General features: G+C 40.3%; 1 protein-coding gene across 1 annotated transcript; it reads right to left on the bottom strand.

Moving 5' to 3' along the window:
• Nucleotides 1-448: 448 nt before the first annotated feature.
• On the bottom strand, nt 449-11,942 carry LOC129650882 (phosphatidylcholine transfer protein-like). Its single transcript, XM_055579672.1, has 6 exons — nt 11,871-11,942; nt 8,123-8,237; nt 4,467-4,546; nt 2,879-3,050; nt 1,823-1,890; nt 449-720 (listed from the first exon to the last, which is right to left on the bottom strand). The coding sequence occupies exons 1-6, from the start codon at nt 11,940-11,942 to the stop codon at nt 655-657; spliced, it is 573 nt and encodes a 190-aa protein (XP_055435647.1). The 3' UTR covers nt 449-654.
• Nucleotides 11,943-20,767: the final 8,825 nt, after the last annotated feature.

Consider the following 20,767-nt stretch of genomic DNA (forward strand, 5'->3'; position numbering starts at 1 on the left):
GTTTGTAAGATAATATAGGTTTCTTTAATTCCTCAAAGAATTGACTGGCAACTTGAACAATATGGAGGACAACCCACCCATCCATCTTTATTATCCTCAGTTTGCTTCTTTACATCAGGGAGAAGATCTTCAACTAAGATGGAAATCAAAAGATTCCTATGTTCACAACCTAGAGGGATGGGATGGGGAGGGAGACTGGAGGGAAGTTCAAAAGGGAGGAAATATATATATATATATATATATATATATATATATATATATACCATTCATGTTAAGGTTTGACAGAAAATGGCAAAATTCTGTAAAGCAATTATCTTTCAATAAAAAAATAAATTATATATAAAAAATATTCCTATGTTTTGGATTTAGAATTGTATGTCTCTGGAGCATTTTGGTAAGTCCATCCACAAAGACTTCTGAGTTTTTCCTCAAGGGTTTTCCGAATCTGACCCACATCCTACAGTGAAACAAGGCAGTCTGTCCCAGAGTGGGGAGAATGGAAAAGGAAGCCAGGCATCAGGCTGGCACCCTTGGGCACAAGGTGCTGGAGAGTGTGCAGCCTTCTGTGATGGAAAAATGACAGACATCCTGAGCAGCAGAAGTTGTGGCACTTCCAGGGACATCATTCATGAACAAAAAGCTCCTAAGTCTCTCTTAGGTTCTCCCCTGGTACCTCAGGCAGGCATCCTCCAGGTCAGCCAGGAAGCCAGGAATTCCATTCTGCAAAGAAAAGGAGATTGTCATTACTCTGTCCTCACAGCAACTACTCTTGATTCTCAGGATGTGCAAAGGTGAAGGAAGATGCCTTGGGGAATAATAAATATGATAATAGGGCTCCTGGTAAGATTTCAACAGAATGTTGGCACTGATGATGAAAAAGGTAAGACTCAGGGCACAGGTAAGGTAGGGGCCACAGTTTTCAGACCTTGCATATTTTAGCTTTTGCTAGTAGAAAGCTAAGACAATTCTAAGACACTATTTTTGGAAAGAAAAAGAAAACTCAGGAAATGGGACTGGGCTGGGCTGTGTGATTCTTCCAAAAAGATGAAAGAAAGGACTTGCTTTACAAAATTAGAAATTGGTAAGATTGGGAGCAAGAGGCAGGATATGTCATCCCTTAGTTAGTGTTGAACATTGCCCAGACTTTCCCCAAATGTTGTTTTGGTTACTCCTTCTCTACATTGTGGAAATAGCCATCCCCATTTTTTGGAGGGGAGAAACTGATAGCTTCCCTAGATTACATAGTCGGAAGTAGGGACCAGAATTCAAAGTATGATGTGTTTTACTCAAGTTTGTGTGCTTTTTTACTCTCCCTGTGAATTGGTGAGCCCACCAGCCCATAAGTAGGACCTCACAGCACAGACTGAATGGTCTCCAGGAGTGATCTGCATACCACTGAAGTCCCTTCTCCTTATAGAAAGAAAACAGAAAAATGAAACTGGAGGCTTCCCCAGGCTTGAACATATCTCATTGTCTCCCAAGCCATGTTGGCCTAACTCCTCCATAAGCAGATACAGGGTCCACAAGCACCCTTGTTCCTACAAGGAGCAGGTTATTGTCCAAAGGTTCCAGAGAGTGATGCTGGCGGGATCTTGGTGGGAAAGTAGTGGGGAGCTGATATTCCAGGTAAAGATTTTGGTCTTTGGTCCCAGCCTCAGTCCTGGGTGTTGGCAACCCAAGTCCTAACCAGAGTCAGTCAACCATGCTGCTTCGTAAAAGAGCATCATGAGGCCTGAGATTGCACATCTCTTCAGTCTAACAGCCCCACAGGGTAAGTCAACATTTGTCAAGCACGCTTTCCCCCTGCTTCTGGGGGTCTCACCTTGACAAAAAAGTTGATGAGCAAGGATGGAATCCAGCCACCAGGGTTTATGAAGCAATAAATTAATACTAGAGAGGGAAAGAAAGGACAATTCAAAAGGAGAAAAAATACAGCAGCAAACATCGAGGTTTACATTCAGGCCAAAAATTAAGGAGGGAGGTAACACACAATTCAAGTGGACTCTCCCATCTCCTCATTGGGAGACTTATATACACACTTTGGCAAACAGTCAAAGCACATTCTGCTGCTATTTATTAAACCCATGGCAAGTGCTAGATGGGGAGGGCATGGCAATCCACTCCAGTATTCTTGCCTGGAGAATCCCCATGGACAGAGGAGCCTGGGGGGCTACAGTCCATAGAGTTGGACATGACTGAAGTGACTGAGCATAGCATTGCATAGCATAGCATAAGTGCTAGATATTTGGATATATATCTCACTTAGTTATTGCTCTCAATTATATTAATTATAAAAGTTGATAAAATTAAACTCGTTTATAAATGACAAAATTGAGACTTAGAAGAGTGGGGTGATGCATCCAAGGCACACACCAGATCTAACACACACCAGAACAACTGTTCAGATTTTCCTGCAGTCTCAAGGCCACACCCATTCCAGTCCAGCAGGTGGCCACATAAACTCCTCCCAGATTCTCTCCTGAGTATGGAACTCAAGGCAGACAGGTCCCGAGTCCCTTAGTTTTTGCTGAGTGAGAGGTACCTACTCAGAGATGGTCCCACCAGCCTTCCTGCTCACCTCCAGCCAGAATGTGCAGAACAAGAGCAGCCTGAAGTGAATTCCTAAACTTTTGGTTCACCTCCATGTTCTGATTTCATTTGGACAATGCAAGAGTAAGTAAAAAATAGATTGATCAGATTTAAACATCCATCTTGCATTGTAGCCAAACGTCAGGGGTGGATTGAGCCGCCTCTGTTTCCTCTGAAGCCATGCCCAGTTCTCTGACCTCAGGGGAAATGCATCCTGCATTTCCTGAGCCTCACAGTCACCGCAGCCTTCACAGGGCGCGCCACACACCAACCGCTGCCTTCCTTTTACCTTTGCTCCGGTTATGGCCAGCGCTCTCCACGGCCAGCTTCACCTGGCACTGCCTCACCCGGATGAAGCCTGGCCTCTCTGGAAACTGTGGCAGCGAGGTGCCCTTGGCCAGGACCACCTGAATCTTCCGCCCTCTGAAGTCCAGTTCTCGCCGCTGCTTCACATAGACGCACTACACTGCCAGTCAAGGCACAGCCTGAGTCAAACCTCTCAGATGGATAAAAGGAAAGCCCACAAGTCAGAAGCAAAAGGCAATTGTTTTGTTGCCTCCACTTGGTGTTTGCTCCCTTAATCTGCCAGTTCACTTCCTGCTTGGTCTGCCTAACTTCCCTGCAGAGCCCTGTCGCCTCCCACCTGCTGTTCTCTTTTCATAGCAGGAGTGGTGTACATACTCAGCTCCCAGCTGGTCTCTGACTCTTTGTGACCCCATGGACTGTAGCCTGACAGGTTCTTCTGCCCATAGCATTTCCCAGGCAAGAATACTGGAGTGGGTTGCCATGTCCTCCTCCAGGGAATCTTCCTGACCCAGGGCTCAAACCCACAGTTCCTGCATATCTTGTACTGGTAGGCAGATTTTTCACCACTGAGCCACCTGGGAAGCTCAAGAGCATGCATTACCCACCTATCAATGATTCTTTGCTGCTCTAATTATGAGGGGAACCCACTCCTTCTTTCTCCAATAAAGCAATGAGATCTCAGAGGATTGGTCATTTATCAGCTGTGATCCTGGGTAACTTAATTTTTCTGAGATTCGGCTTCACTGTGCAAGAAAAGAGAGGAACACTGCCTGTAGACAGGCTTGGTGGGGGCATTGGAGAAAGACTGGAGCAGAATCTCACGCAGGAAACAATGGGGTCATTGCTCTCTGTCCCCCCTTAAGCCCTAATCATTGACCTCTGGGCACAGAGGACGGTCAGGCAAGGTTACTTCCACCTGGTGACCACAGGAAGCTATGTGGATATTCAAATATTAGTAGGCAAATGTCCTCACTGGTTCTGGTTCACCAAGAGTAATATAATCATTTCATCTCAATAAAGATTCACAGACCAGCCACTATGTCTATGGCACTATTACCGAGAAGGTAATTCAATTTTAAGAAACTGAGCAGGAAACACACACTCACAGGGTCCAGAGCCAATGCTGGGGGAGGAGGGGCAGTGGAGAGAGCTGGAAAGTAGGGCCCGAGTTCCATCCCCGAGTCGGCTGCTAACTGCCTGACTGTGCACCTCGATCACCTTAACTCTCTGGGGCCCGGCTTCCTCCTCTACAGACTGAGGGAGTGTAGTGAATACTCTGAAGGAAAAGTTGTTTTCAGGCCCCCATATCTGTGGTACAAGGATTTTCTAGGAAAAATCTCAGGAAAGTATGAGCTGCCGTCCCACAATTATAGATGCTCCATGTCATCAGACCCAGAAATCACACTGAGATCTCTGAAAGCTACACAAGAAGCAACAGCTTTAGCAGATGCTTATGCAAGAGTCAAAGACAATGTTGTCCACACCTTCTGGATATACCGCCATTGAGTCATGGCCATGAAGAGCAAAGACACTTATAAAGCTGAATAATAGTATGCATTCAAAAAGGATACATCTCTGCTGGACACAAAAAAAGGGAACTCCATTTTCATGTAGGTCACTGTTTCTCCACTGCATTCTGTTTCATAGGCTTCTATTAGACAAAGCAAAACAAACAAAAAAAACAACACAAAAGACGTTATTGCATCTGGAAGTCCCTTTTGCTTCAATTCTCAAGAAGCTTTGATATGACAACCTTGTAGGGTGATAAACCACTAACTCATGAGGCATTGAATTTTAGAGAAAGGCAGATATTTAGAACCACTGCAATCTTGTTGTCCAGGTACAGTGTCTGGTAGATAGAAAAACACAGTAGAAATAAAAGAACCCAACAAAACTTGTTCATTGTATACCACAAACAACATTCTAAGACACAATGCAGTGAAACAAAATTAGGCATCCAAAAATAAATTTTCAAGTTCCAAAATCTTGGTAATCATCAGATAACACTACAGTGCCAATAATTTTTCTGTTGTGACCTTTCTCCTCATCTGAAATTTTATGACATATTACAGGTGTCCTGGAACTGAGCAACTCAGCTTAGAAGTGAAGTTTCAAGAGAGGTTAATGTCCTTCTGAAAAAGCTAGAAAGTGGCTTAACTATGTTAACTGTAAGATGCTTGCCTCTCTCCTGTGTTGCTTTATATCATAGTTACAGGGACCAAATCTCCTTAACACCCACCATGCTACTGTGTGCAAATAGCATCGGCTCTTGGAGAGAGAGAGCAAAGCAATGCTATGAAGTGCACAGCCTCTGCTCTCAAGCTGTGTGGGAAGCTTCTAACTAACCATTTAGAAGAGGAGCCAAGCATAAGCTTCTGAAGGAACCAAGAGAATCCCTAGAGAAGGTGCTGACAGCACAGAAAGGTGTTATTTAATTCGGCTTTTGAAAGAAAGAAAACCTATTAAAAGCAGAACATGGAGTAAAGAATTTATCAGTCCATTACTACAAGAGGTTGAAGATGACTTTGAAAGGAAGGGAATGAGTGGACATCTGCTGCTTTTGCCTGCTCTGCTATGACTTTCCCGTTCTTGCACCAGAATCTCATTCTCCTTCAGAGCATCACCTTTTACCTTCTTCCCCACTATGTAGTTTAAGCAGGACTGTTCAGTTCAGTTCAGTCGCTCAGTCGTGTCCGACTCTGAGACCCTATGGACCACAGTACGCCAGGTATCCCTGTCCATCATCAATTCCCAGGGTTTACTCAAACTCATGTCCATTGAGTTGGTGATGCCATCCAACCATCTCATCCTCTGTCATCCCCTTCTCCTCCCACCTTCAATCTTTCCCAGCATTAGGATCTTTTCAAATGAGTCAGCTCTTCCCATCAGGTGGCCAAAGTATTTGAGTTTCAGCTTCAACATCAGTCCTTCCAATGAACACCCAGGGCTGATCTCCTTTAGGATGGACTGGTTGGATCTCCTTGCAGTCCAAGGGACTCTCAAGAGTCTTCTCCAACACCACACTTCAAAATCATAAATTCTTCGGCGCTCAGCTTTCTTTATAGTCCAACTCTCACATCCATACATGACTACTGGAAAAACGATAGCTTTGACTATGCGGACTTTTGTTGGCAAAGTAATGTCTCTGCTTTTTAATAATGTCTAGGTTGGTCATCACTTTCCTTCCAAGGAGTAAGCGCCTTTATATTTCATGGCTGCAGTCACCATCTGCAGTGATTTTTGGAGCCCCCCAAAATAAAGTCAGCCACTGTTTCCACTGTTTCCCAATCTATTTGCCATGAAGTGATGGGGCCAGATGCCATGATCTTCATTTTCTGAATGTTGAGCTTTAAGCCAACTTTTTCACTCTCCTCTTTCACCTTCATCAAAAGGCTTTTTAGTTCCTCTTCACTTTCTGCCATAAGGGTGGTGTCATCTGCATATCTGAGGTTATTGATATTTCTCCCAGCAATCTTGATTCCAGCTTGTGCTTCATCCAGCCCAGCGTTTCTCATGATGTAATCTGCATATAAGTTAAATAAGCAGGATGACAGTATACAGCCTTGACATACTCCTTTTCCTATTTGGAACCAGTCTGTTGTTACATGTCCAGTTCTAACTGTTGCTTCCTGACCTGCATACAGATTTCTCAGGAGGCAGGTCAGGAGGTCTGGTATTCCCAGACTGACTCAGTGTTAATTTCAGGGCTGGGAAAATGAGCAGAACATGGTCACAGTGATTAGTTCAGGGAAGGCATATGTGGACAGAATCCTGGCTTGCCACTCTTGCAAGTTTAGGCCCAAAAGTGGCTTTGTAAAGGTTCTCAGGTAGCTTATAGAAGATCTGGGAGGACCACAGTTAGGTTAAGAACCTCAGGATGATTCCAGAAAAGTCAAACTACTGCAGCCTCTGGACTATACTCCATAGTGTGGACTGTTGATAGCAAGTACCACACATCAGAGGCTTTGTAAATGGCTACAGCACATGACTGAATAACAACTGATAGGGAGATGGACAGAGAACACCTGGCTTCTCCCTCGAATATACGGCACCACCATTCCCCATAAAGTAAGAGTGTTTGAAAACAGTATGTGGCCCTAAACCATGACAAGCATGCTGAAGGAAATAATATATGATCCAGGCTGAAGAGCTAAGAGCCAATCCTGAGATTCTGGATGCCATCAGTAGAAAAGTTCCTGTTCCTCTGGGGTTGTGTACTCAGTTAGAATGTTAGCCTGCATCTTCTGGTGGCCACTCTGCATGACACAGAATCTGCCTGAGAATCTGGTCAATACAGAAGAAGACAGAGTCAAGCTGGAGAAATGAACTATTATGTGCAGCTATCCTGGAAGCCAGACAACTGTGGATTTTCAATGTCATGAACCAATAAACGCTTTTTCCTTTCATTACACTGCAATTTGTTAGCTTTTCTTCCTTGCAACCAGGATTCCTAACCCCAGCAACGCCTGTCAGGGTTTCTGGCCCCTGGGCTAGTTGTATCTGGTCCATTGTGCCTGGGACAGCAGAGATCACTCCCCACTCTAAGTGCCAGAAAGATCCCCTATCTAATGCCACTCATAATTCTCCATCATTTCTGGGAAAAATCTAAGAAGTGTAGCCAGGTGACCAGCCCAGGCCCTTGGGTCCCTGGACTCTCCTCCCGGGCTAATTCCAGATTCTGCTACCCCAACAACCCAAAAGCACCCAACTGCTCACAGATTAAAAAAAAAATCATATTGTTTCATGCCTTCTTCATTTTACTCATACTGTTCCCTGGGCCAAACATCCTTAACCCACTCACCCTTCACTTTTCACCTCACCATGTATATATATTCTTGCTGTTTATAAAACTTTGGTTCAATTTGTCAAATAAAGCTCAGACACCACTTTGTCCAAGAAGTCTTCCATGCTCTTCCAGGTGTATATGTGTGTATATGTGTGTGTGTGTGTGTGTGTGTGTGTGTGTGTATATATATATATGATGACAACAAACTTGTAGTAAGTTCAAACAGGAGCAAACAGGAGAGTGAATCTATTAAAGTATAAAAAGGAAGTCCTAGAAATATTGAAGGCATATTTCAGTGCAGCACCTCAGATATTTAAGCCAAAATTTAAAATAAAACATAGTATAATAGAAAGTAAACCTATTTATCTCTGCTGGTTAGAGAAAATAGCAATAGATTCTACCTTCTAACCGATTTTTTTTTAAGGAATACATGTCACTCACCTGTAACTTGTGGGATCTGCCGTCTTATATAGCCTAAATCCATACCGATATCTACAAGTAGATCTGGTGGAGCTCTCAGAGTACCAATGAACTTATACTCATAAAGTCCAGTTGGCTGTAAAATGAAAACATATAGAAACAGCCTATTGATTCCCAAGTTGCTATTACACAGCATATGAAAAATAGTTGCTTGTTCCATCTCACTACTGGGCATCCCCCATGCAGTCTTGGAAATGCAATGGTGAAAAAACAGGTGAAGATCTTGCTGATCTTGCTCTCATAGTTCTATTTGTTCTTTGCCACAGGTGCTGGTGATAGCTACCCAGGTAATTTAAGTAGGATAAAAGAAGGTGATGTGATAAATGGTATCTAGTTTTGGGGGGCTGGTGGTTTGTTGTATATCACCAGGTGTTCAGGGAATGTCTCTATGAGGGATTTATCAGAAGAGTTTGTTCTGAGTATTAGAAAGAGCTGGCCATGGGAAGATGAGAAAAGCCCATTCCTGGTAGGGAGAAGGCCCACAGGCTGATGGATTGGTTGTCTTCCTCAAAGAACAGAAAGTCAGGGAGACCAGGGAACTGTGATGGGGAAAGTGATAGGAGCTGCTGTCAGAGAAGTAGTGGGGGCTGGGTCCAGAGGGCTTTGTGAACCAAGGCAGTGGGCACAAAGATTTTATTCTAGTAGCTATGGAAAGCCAGTCAATAACTTAAAATAGGGAAAATTTTTTTAATAGTTCTTGCTTCTTGGTAGAAAATAGAACATAAATGAGTAAGGAGATGGGTTAGAAGACCAGCACAAATGATCCAGAGAAGAGAAGTTGACGACTGGCCAGAGCGGTAACAATAGTGATGGGGAGAAGTCAGTAATTTAGGGTAACATTTTGGAAGTAATGTCAACAGAAATTGCTGACAGGTTGGCTGTAGAGACAGAGATAGCTGGAACAAATCTTCTAACATTTGCTTAAACAACCAGGTAGATGGGAGATCCATTTTTGAGAGAGAGAAAGCTTGCAGAGGTGGTGACCTGTGGGCTGACTGAGAGTTCTACTTTGAGCATGTTGAGTTTGAAGTGCTTATTAAACACTCATGTGGAAGTGTCACATAGGCAGAGTTCAGACTATTTTAGATAACCATGGGCCATAATGAAACCGAAAACATTATTGTTTTACCAATGCCAAGATGGAATTTTTCAGCAACTGCTTTTTTTTTTCTATAAAAAACTTGTGTATAAAAGAATGAAAAAGGGATATATGTAGATAGAGAACAGATTTGTGGATACAACAGGAGAAGGAGAGGGTGGGACAAATTGAGAGTAGCATTGAAACATATACATTAACATATGTGAAATAGAAAGCTGGTGGAAGCTGTTGTATAACACAGGGAGCTCAGCCTAGTGCTCTGTGACAACCTAGAGCGGTGGGATGAAGGGGGAGGGATGGAGGAGACGTACAAGAGGGAGGGGATATATGTATACTTATGGCTGATTCATGCTGTTGTATTGTATTGCAGAAACCAACACAACACTGTAAAGCAATTATCCTCCAATTAAAATTTTTTAAAAAGCTTAAAAAAAGAACAAAATGGGGGAAGAAACACCAGCTTCAAACCATAGTCCTTTTTATTCAGAAAAAAAGATCATTTCTAAGTACAAGAGATTTTCCTTGTTTTCAAGCCATATTCTGTGAGGATGTAGGCTGGAGGGGATACACTTCACTCTCTGTACAATGGCAACTAATTCCTGACACCCCTGCCAAAAAGTTTATTGTACAATTCCTGACCCTCTTGGCAAAGGGTTCTTTGTTAAGATTAAACTAATGACTTAATTCTAGTACAAAAACAAACAAAAGAAACAAAAATGAACCTTTTAAATGTACCTATACCTCCAGGTGCTAACGCAGTCCTAATGGCTAACCCCAGATGAATGAACCTACATTCTTAAACACTGTTCCAAGAACTTATGTGAAGTCAAGGTGTAAACATGAAAATCTTTCTAGAGATCCTGAGGCTTCAAGGGTCTCCTGACTTAGGTGGCATAACCATAATTCTCAGTTTAGGAATCTCAGATGTCTGTGAAAGTACCTGACAGAAAATGGAAAGTAAAGTTGAAACTGAATTCATAAGGATGTTTCAGCTCTAAGAGTATGTGGCATTATACCAAGAGTTTCCAATGAGCAAATGAGAAACTGGTAGGTCTGATCTCCATGTGTACTGTGCCGTGGATGCCCCACAGGAGGGAGGGATTCAAGAGAAAAGCCCTCCTCCTCCTGTCTCCTCCCATCAACTTCACAGAGGATGAGTCTTTATACCCAGCACACATCTACACCTACACATGTTTTAGTTAGCTTGGGAAGACAAAGAATTAGCTTCTGTTCAAGAATAGTGTGGCCCCATTTTCTATACCCAGTGAGCAAAAAGGATAGCTATGTATAGAGATTATGATCTCCCCAACTTACATGAATTAGCTTTGGTTATCTGGATAAATGAAGACAAACTGCTTCCTGGAACTAGTCCCTATCCCTCCTGAATGTATTGATAAATTTAGCCCTTAGTGACTTCAGTCCTGTAATATTACAGAAAAGAAAAAAGAAAGCCCTCAAGGAAGAGAAAAATAAAACAGTGTGATTTATGTGAATACCCAAGAATGAACTATCATGACAACTTTCTTTAAACACTGTCTTCATGGCAGCACTGAGAAATGCCAGAACACCAGAGGACAGATTGTGGGATGACATCTTTCCTTCTCCATCAATAAAAGGTTCTTTACAGGTGTGTAGCAGCCCCATCCAAATTCTTGCATCAAAGAATCATTTCCTTTGAAAGAGGACCTCAACAAACATATTCACAATTTCATTTTTCCTTTGAAACAATAAAGTGAATTTTTATAACTATAAAAATAATTAATATTCATTAAGAAAAATTATAAAATGTGAAGAAAATTTAAATGGCATGTAATGCTAAAATCCACAAATACCTAATTGCAATATATGATATATTGCTTCTCTTTTTAAAACTTTTTATTGAAGTATAGTTGATTTACAATGTTGTATTAAATTCTGCTGTTTAGTAAAGTGACTCAGTTATAGATATACATAACTTCTTTTCCATAGTCTTTCCCATTATGTTTTAATTTATCACAGGATATTGAATGTAGTTCCTGAGCTATACAGTAGGATTTTGTTGTTCACCCATCTTATATGTAAAAGTTTGCATCTGTTAGCCCCAAACTCCCAATCCTTCCCACCTGCACTCTATCTCCCCCAGGCAACCACAAGTCTGTTCTCTATATCTGTTAGTCTGTTTTTGTTTCATAAACATGCTCATTTGTGTCATACTTTAGATTCCATATATAAGTGATAGCATATGGTATTTGTCTTTCTCTTTGTGACCTGAACTTCACTTAGTATGATCATCTCTAGGTCCATTCTTGTTGCTGCAAAGGGCATTATTTCATTCTTTATAATGACCCAGTGATTATTTTATATATATATATATATATACACACACACACACACACACCACATCTTCTTTATCCATTCATCTGTCGGTGGACATTTAGGTTGTTTCCATGTCTTGACTATTGTAAATAGTGCTGCTATGAACATATGGGTGCATTTATCTTTTTGAATTATAGTTTTTCTGATAATATGCCCAGGAGTGGGATTGCTGGATCATGTGGCAAATCTATTTTTAGTTTTTTGACAACCTCCATAATTTTTTCCATGACTGCATCAGATTACATTGCCACTAACCCTGTTAGGAGGTTCCTTCTTCTCCACACTCTCTCTAGGATTTATTATTTGTAGATTTTTAATGATGCCCATTATGACTGCTGTGAGGTGGTACCAGTGTTGTTTGGATTTTCATTTCTCTAATAATTAGTGATGATGAGCATCTTTTCATGTTCCTATTGGCCATCTGTATATATCTTCTTTGGAGAAATGTCTATTTAGGTCTTCTGCTCATTTTTTGGTTGGGTTGTTTGGTTTTTGTTATTGAATTATAGGGCACGTTTGTATCTTTTGGAAATTAAGCCATGTCAGTGGCATCGTTTGCAAATATTTTCTCCAAGTTCATAGTTTGCCTTTCTGTTTTGTTTATGGTTTCCTTTGCTGTGAAAAATCCTGTAAGTTTCATTAAGTCCCATTTGTTTATTTTTGCTTTTATTTCCATCGCCTTGGAAAGCTGAACTAAGAAAACATTGTATGATTTACATCAGAGAATGTTTTGCTTCTTCTGGGAATTTTATGGTGTCGTGTCTTATATTTAAATTTTAAAGTATTTTGAGTTTACTTTTGTGTATGCTGCTGCTGCTGCTGCTGCTGCTAAGTCGCTTCAGTCGTGTCTGACTCTGTGCGACCCCAGAGACGGCAGCCCATCAGGCTCTGCCGTCCCTGGGATTCTCCAGGCAAGAACACTGGAGTGGGTTGCCATTGCCTTCTCCAATGCATGAAAGTGAAAAGTGAAAGCGAAGTCGCTCAGTCGTGTCTGACTCCTAGCGACTCCATGGACTGCAGCCTACCAGGCTCCTCCATCCATGGGATTTTCCAGGCAGGAGTACTGGAGTGGGTTGCCATTGCCTTCTCCACTTTTATGTATAGAGTGAGGATATGTTCTAACTTCACTGATTTACATGTGGCTGTCCAACATTCCTAACACTGCTTGCTAAAAAGACTGCATTTTTCCCATTGTATATTATTCTTGTTTCCTTTATCAAAGATTAATTGTCCATAGGTATGTGGGTTTATTGCTCAGCTGTCTATTCTGTTCCATTGACCTGAATGTCTGTCTCTGTGCTAGTACCGTGTTGATTTAATTACTGTAGGTATGTAGTATTGACTGAAAGTTATGCCTCCTGCTTTGTTCTTTGTCCTCAGGATTGTTTTGGCAATTTGTTGTCTTTTATGTTTCCATATGAATTTTAGAATTATTTGTTAGAATTCTGGGAAAACCATCATGAATATGTTGATAGGCATTTCATTGAATCTGTATATTGTTTTGGGTAGTAGGCCATTTTAACAAAATTCTTCCAATCCAAGAACATAGGATGTCTTTTTATTTTTTGAATCTTATTTAATTTCCTTATTAATGTTTTATATTTATCAGCATGCAAGTCTTTCAACTCCTTGGTTATGTTTATTCCTAGATAATCTACTTTTCTGGTTTATTATTAGCTTTTTTTTTTTTACATACCCTTTCTGATATATGACTGTTAGCATAAAGAAATGCAACTGATTTCTGTATGTTAATCTTGTATCCTGCTACTTTGCTGAATTCATTTGTAAGTTCTAATATTTTGGTGTGAAGTCTTTAGTGTTTTGTATATGGAGTATTATGTCACATGCATATAATGACAATTTTACCTTTTCCCTACCATTCTGAATATATTTTATTCATTTTTCTTGTCTGATTGCTATAGCTAAGGCACATGTCTTCAATACTATGTTGAAGAGAATTGGTGAGAGTAGGCATCCTTGTTTTGTTCCCTATTTTATTGGGAACTTTTCACCATTGATTTTTATGTTGGCTGGGGGTTTGTCATAAATAGCTTTTATTATATTGAGACATGTTCCCTCTATATTCACTTTCATAAGGGTTTTATCATGAATTGGTGTGAAATTTTATCAAATACTTGTTTTGCATCCATTAAAATTATTATGTGGCTTTGTCTTTTCTTTTGTTGATGTGGTGTATTACAGGGTTATTTGTATATGCTGTGCCAGCCATGTGGCCCTAGGATGAATCCCACTTGGTTGTGGTGCATGATTTTTTTATGCATTGTTCAATTCAATCTACAAATATTTTATTGAACATTATTGCATGTATATTCATCAAAAGATATTGGTCTGTAATTTTCTTTTTTGGTAGTGTTTTTTTGTCTTATTTTAGTAGCAGGGTGATGGTGGCCCCATAGAATGTCTTTGGGTATGTTCCTTTCTCTTCAAACTTTAGGATGAGTAATAGAATGATCAGTCTAAATTCTTCTTTGTGTGTTTGGTAGAATTTGCCTGTGAAGCCATCTGGTCTTGCACTTTTATTCCTACAGATTTTTTTTTAAATTAAAGATTCTATTTCACTTCTAGTGATTGGTCTGTTCAAGCAACCTATTTCTACTTGATTCAGTCTTGGTGAGTTGTATGATTCTAAAAAGTTGTTCATTTCTTCTAATTTGTCAAATTTGTTGGCATATAATTGTTCATAGTCATATATATATATTTTTTCCAGTATAAGTTGTTTTTCCTCTTTCACTTTTTATTTTATTTGGTCTTCTCTCTTTTCTTCTTGGTGAGCCCAGCCAGAGGTTTATCAAATTTGTTTACCCTTTCAAAGAACCTGGTCTTGGTTTTATTGATTTTTCCATTTCCATTATTTTTATCTCTATTGATTTCCTCTCTGAACTTTATTAACTCCTTCCTTAAGCTTCCTTGAAGTTTTGTTTGTTCTTCTTTTTCTAATTATTTTAGGTGGTGAGTTTGATTATTCACTTGAGATTTCTTATTTCTTAAAGAAGACCTGTATCAACATGAACTTTTCTCTGAGAACTATTTTTGCCACATTCCATAGTGTTTGTATAGTTCTGTTTTCATTGTCATTTTTCTTGAAGTATTTTTTATTTTCTTCTTTGATTTTATCATTTAAACACTTTTTAGTAGCATGCTATTTAGTCTCCATGTAATTGTTTCTTCCTTTTTTTTTTTTGTTTTTCTGGGATTGATTTCTAGTTTCATGCCATTGTGGTCAGAAAAGATGCTTGAAATAATTTCTATAACTCTTAAATTTGTTGAGGCTTGTTGTGTGCTCTAGTATGTGGTCAGTTGTAGAGAATGTTGCCTGTGCACTTGAAAAGAATGTCTATTCTGCTTTTTTGGAATGATACATATTTCTTTTAAGTAAATAAATAATTCTTTGTAACATATGTTACAAAATGAAAATAACATGGTATAAATGGGTGGTGTTCTTATTTTGAAAGTGAAAGTCACTCATTCATCAACAAAAATCATAGCATCTGGTCCCATTACTTCATGGCAAATAGATGGGGAAACAATGGAAACAGCAACAGACTTCATTTTCTTAGCCTCCAAAATCACTGCAGCCATGAAATTAAAAGATGCTTGCTCCATTGAAGAAAAGCTATGACCAACCTGGACAGCATATTAAAAGGCAGAGACATTACTTTGCTGACAAAGGTTCATATAGACAAAGCTATGGTTTTTCCAGTAGTCATGTACAGGTGTGAGAACTGGACTATAGAGAAGGCTGAGTGCCAAAGAATTGATGCTTTTGAACTCTGATGTTGGAGAAGACTCTTGAGAGTCCTTTGGACTGCAACGAGATCCAACCAGTTAATCCTAAAGGAAATCAGCCCTGAATATTCATTGGAGGGACTGATGCTAAAACTGAAACTCAAATACTTTGGCCACCTGATATGAAGAACTGACTAATTAGAATAGACCTTGATGCTGGGAAAGATTGAAGTTGGGAGGAGAAGGGGATAACAGAGGATGAGATGGTTGGATGGTATCAACAACTCAATGGACAAGAATTTGAGCAAGCTCTAGAAATTGGTGATGGACAGAAAGGCCTGGCATGCTGCTATCCATGGGGTCACAAAAAGTCGGACATGACTGAGTGACTGAACTGACTGACTGTTCCTATTTTAAAGAATATAATTTTAAAGCTATGGAAATATCATTCCTAATTTATTTTCATGAGCTACTTCTGTTTCCAAACAATTTTACAAATGTGAATATTGTGAAATAAATACTCCATATAAGCCTGGTCCATAATTATAATGTTTTCATTTTGAAAGCAGTAAGTTTTATTAGAGATAAATTTTAGAGTAAAGGACATTAATATTTGAAGTGTCTATACATTTCATAAATTTTTCAGATAGTTGTTTTCTCTATACAGTCACCGGTATCAAAGGATCATCTCATCAAGATTGGGTACCATTGTTTGTACAAAAGAAAAGAGAATAAATCAGTTTATTTGGGCAATGTTTTTAGTATTGATGTGTAAGTCTCTTGCAAATTATATAAACTCTTTCAAACTTGTTGCTATACTTGTCAACCATATTAACACTTCAATGACTTCAAACAAGTTTATTCAAGATGTTCTTGATTTTCCTAAAGCTCCTCCAGAAAACCAGTCCTAAGAATGGCTCATTTTTTCTTAATTTAAAGTAAAACACATTGCATGGTTTTCTATACTCCATTTATAGGATATTTCATTTGCTACACTTCGTATATCTAGAGAATTTTTCAATGGTAGAGAATCAGTGACTATAAAGTGTATAATACAATTAGTAGAAGAAATGAAATATTTGTTAGAGCACATACTATCTTTCTTGCAGAAAGAAACCCTATGGTCATATGCATAGTAAATAAATTTTCTGGTCTTCTACACAGGACTGGAAAAGGTCAGTTTTCATTCCAATCCCAAAGAAAGGCAGTGCCAAAGAATGCTCAAAGTACCACACAATTGCACTTAGCTCACAGATTAGTAAAGTAATGCTTAAAATTCTCCAAGCCAGGCTTCAGCAATATGTGTACCATGAACTTCCAAATGTTCAGGCTGGTTTAGAAAAGGCAGAGGAACCAGAGGTCAAATTGTCAACATCCGATGGATCATTGAAAAAGCAAGAGCATTCCAGAAAAAACAAACAAACATCTATTTCTGCTTTATTGACTATGCCAAAGCCTTTGACTGTGTGGATCACAATAAACTGTGGAAAATTCTGAAAGAGATGGGAATACCAGACCACCTGACCTTCCTCTTGAGAAACCTGTATGCAGGTCAGGAAGCAACAGTTAGAACTGGACATGGGACAACAGACTGGTTACAAATAACAAAAGGAGTACATCAAAGCTGTATATTGTCACCCTGCTTATTTAACGTATATGCAGAGTACCTCATGAGAAACACTGGGCTAGAAGAAGTACAAGCTGGAATCAAGATTGCTGGGAGAAATATCAATAACCCCAGATATGCAGATGACACCACCCTTATGGCAGAAAGTGAAGAAGAACTAAGGAGCCTCTTGATGAAGATGAAAGTGGAGAGTGAAAAAGTTGACTTAAAACTCAGTATTCAGAAAACTAAGATCATGGCATCCGGCCCCATCACTTCATGGGAAATAGATGGGAAAACAGTGGAAACAGTGTCAGACTTTATTTTTCTGGGCTCCAAAATCACTGCAGATAGTGATTGCAGCCATGAAATTAAAAGACGCTTACTCTTTGGAAGGAAAGTTATGACCAACCTAGACAGCATATTGAAAAGCAGAGACATTACTCTGTCAACAGAGGTCCATCTAGTCAAGGCTATGGTTTTTCCAGTGGTCATGTATGGACGTCAGAGTTGGACTATAAGAAAAGCTGAGAACTCTAGGGGAAGATGGCAGAGGAATAGGATGGGGAGACCACTTTCTCCCCCACAAATTCGTCAAAAGAACATTTAAACACAGAGTAAATTCCACAAAACAACTTCTGAATGCCGACAGAGGACATCAGGCACCCAGAAAAGCAACCCATTGTCTTCGAAAGGAGGTAGGAAAAAATATAAAAGACAAAAAAAGAGACAAAAGAGGGAGGGACGGAGCTCCATCCCAGGAAGGGAGTCTTAAAAAGAGAGAAGTTTCCAAACACCAAGAAACACTCTCACTGCCGAGTCTGTGCCGAGCCTTGGAAGCACAGAGGGCAACATAACAGGGAGGAAAAATAAATAAACAATTAAAACCCACAGATTATGAGCCCAAAGGTAACTCCCCCAGTGGAGAAGCAGCACAGACGTCTGCACCTGCCACTAGCCAGCAGGGGCTGGGCAGGAAGGCGCGGAGCGGGCTGCATCGCTTAGAGTAATGATCTGGCCTGAATGCCCCGAACGCTATCTGAGCGAACTAATTTGGGCTAGCAAACCTGACTGTGGGATATCTACCACACGAAAAGCCAGCCCTAACCTAAGACACTGCCAGGCCTGTGCAGGGAACAAAGGACTGAACAGAGATAGCCAGCTGCAGACCATCCCCCTCCAGTGACAGGCAGCCAGAGCCTGAAAGGGACAATCACAGCCCCAGAGAGACATTATCTAGAAAACTGTAAGCAGGCTTCTTTGCTTACTAAGACTTCTTGGGGTTCTGGATGGTCAACATCCGCCTGAGAAGGTGCGCCGGTTGTACACCCAGAAAACCGAGCAGCAGGGAGGCGATAAGTCGCAGCAACCACACTCGCCAAACACCTCATCGCCTGAGCTGCTCGGACCTGGGAAGGGCACAAAACGCAGGCCCAACCGAGTCTGTGCCTCTGGGGACTACCCGAGTGCTGGAACCTGAGCGGCTTAGACCTGGGAGATGCAGGCAGCCCAGGGCCGACCTCGGATGGTTCCTGGAGGAGCAACCTAGAGCCTGAGCAGTATGGGCATGGAGGCTACATGTGCGGTGAGCGGGGGCAGGCCCAGTGTGGCAGAGGCACTGCGAGCACATGCCAGTGTTATTTGTTTGCAGCGTCCCTCCCTCCCCACAGCGTGAATGAACAAGTGAGCCTAAAAAAACAAAAAACTGTCCACCACTGCCCCCTTTGTGTCAGGGCAGAAATCAGACACTGAAGAGACCAGCAAACGGAAGAAGCTATAACAGAGGGTACCGCCTTGGAAGCGACAGGCAATAGATTAAAACCCTGTCATTAGTACCCACTACATAGGAAGGGGCCTATAGATCTTGAGAAATAGAAGCCAGACCAAGGAACTAGCCGAAAATGAACTGACCCCACAATACCCACAACACCACCAGAGAAAGTTCTAGATATATTTTAACTATTTTTACGATCATTCATTCTTTCTTTTTTAAAATTTTTAAAAAAAAATTTTTAAGCCCTCTATTAATCCCTTAATTTTCACTTTTATAACCTACTATTACTCTGCAAAAGAAAAGACCCTATTTTTTTAAAGCAAATTTCATATATATATATATATTTTATAATTTTTGTGACCTTGTTATTTTTTCTCTCTCTTTTTCTTTTTTTTTTCTCTTCTTTTCTTTAACATTGTATTTTTGAAATTCCAAACTCTATCTAGATTTTTAATTTTAGCTTTTTGGTATTTGTTATCAATTTTGTACCTATTTTTTTTTTACAATTTCTGTGACTTTTTTTTCTCTTTCTTTCTCTTCTTCTTTTCTTTAACATTGTATTTCTGAAATTCCAAACTTTACTCTAGATTTTTAATTTATGCTTTTTGGTATTTGTTATCAATTTTGTACCTATATTTTTTTATAATTTTTGTGACTTTGTTTTTTTTTTTTTCTCTTTCTTTTTCTTCTTCTTTTCTTTAACATTGTATTTTTGAAATTCCAAACTCTACTCTAGATTTTTAATTTTTGCTTTTAGGTATTTGTTACCAATTTTATACCTTTAAGAACCCAATCTTAAGTACCCATTTTTTACTTGGGAGAGAGATTACTGGCTTCACTGCTCTCTCACCCTTTGGACTCTCCTTTTTCTCCACCAGGTCGCCTGTGTCTCCTCCCTAACCCCTCTCTACTCTACCCAACTCTGTGAATTTCTGTGTGTTTCAGATGGTGGAGAACACTTAGGGAACTGATTACTGGCTGGATCTGTCTCTCTCCTTTTCATTCCCCCCTTTTATCCTCCTGGCCACCTCTGTCTCCTTCCTCCCTCTTCTCTTCTCTGTATAACTCCGTGAACATCTCTGAGCAGTCGAGTTGTGGAGTGCACATAAGGAAATGATTACTGGCTAGCCCGCTCTCTCCTCTATTGATTCCACCTCATCTCATTCGGGTCACCTCTAAACTCCCTCCACCCTCTTCTCTTCTCCATGTAATGCTGTGAACCTCTCTGGGTGACCCTACAGTGGAGAAACTTTTCATCTTTAACCTAGATGTTTTATCAATGGTGCTGTATAGAAGGAGAAGTTTTGAGACTACTGTAAAAATAAGACCGATAACTGGAAGCAGGAGGCTTAAGTCCAAACCCTGACTCCAGGGAACTCCTGACTCCAAGGAACTTTAATTGACAGGAGCTCATCAAACGCCTCCATACCTACACTGAAACCAAGCACCACACAAGGGCCAACAAGTTCCAGGGCAAGACATACCAAGCAAATTCTCCAGCAACAAAGGAACGCAGCCCTGAGCTTCAAGATACAGGCTGCCCAAAGTCACCCCAAAACCATAGACATCCCATAACTCATTACTGGACACTTCATTGCACTCCAGAGAGAAGAAATACAGCTCCACCCACCAGAACACCGACACAAGCTTCCCTAACCAGGAAACCTTGACAAGCCACCTGTACAAACCCACACACAGCGAGGAAACTCCACAATAAAGAGAACTCCACAAACTGCCAGAATACAGAAAGGACACCCCAAACTCAGCAATTTAAACAAGATGAAGAGACAGAGGAATACCCAGCAGATAAAGGAACAGGATAAATGCCCACCAAGCCAAACAAAAGAGGAAGAGATAGGGAATCTACCTGATAAAGAATTCCGAATAATGATAGTGAAAGAAATCAAAATGGAATCATAGATAAATAGCCTGGAGGCAAGGATTGAGAAGATGCAAGAAAGGTTTAACAAGGACCTAGAAGAAATAAAAAAGTTAATATATAATGAATAATGCAATAAATGAGAT

The sequence above is a fragment of the Bubalus kerabau genome, chromosome 4 (assembly GCF_029407905.1).
Source record: "Bubalus kerabau isolate K-KA32 ecotype Philippines breed swamp buffalo chromosome 4, PCC_UOA_SB_1v2, whole genome shotgun sequence".
NCBI lineage: Eukaryota > Metazoa > Chordata > Mammalia > Artiodactyla > Bovidae > Bubalus > Bubalus kerabau.

What these genes read in the sequence shown, in the direction of transcription:
- LOC129650882 (XM_055579672.1), bottom strand. Translation starts at nt 11,942, where the DNA reads ATGGGCATCATTAAAAATCTACAAATAATAAATCCTAGAGAGAGTGTG. An exon ending in TTTTTGTGTCCAGCAGAGAT is followed by an intron (nt 3,051 to 4,466) that starts GTATCCTTTTTG and finishes CTGGCAGTGTAG; the next exon opens with TGCGTCTATGTGAAGCAGCG. An exon ending in TGGCCATAACCGGAGCAAAG is followed by an intron (nt 1,891 to 2,878) that starts GTAAAAGGAAGG and finishes TTCCCTCTCTAG; the next exon opens with TATTAATTTATTGCTTCATA.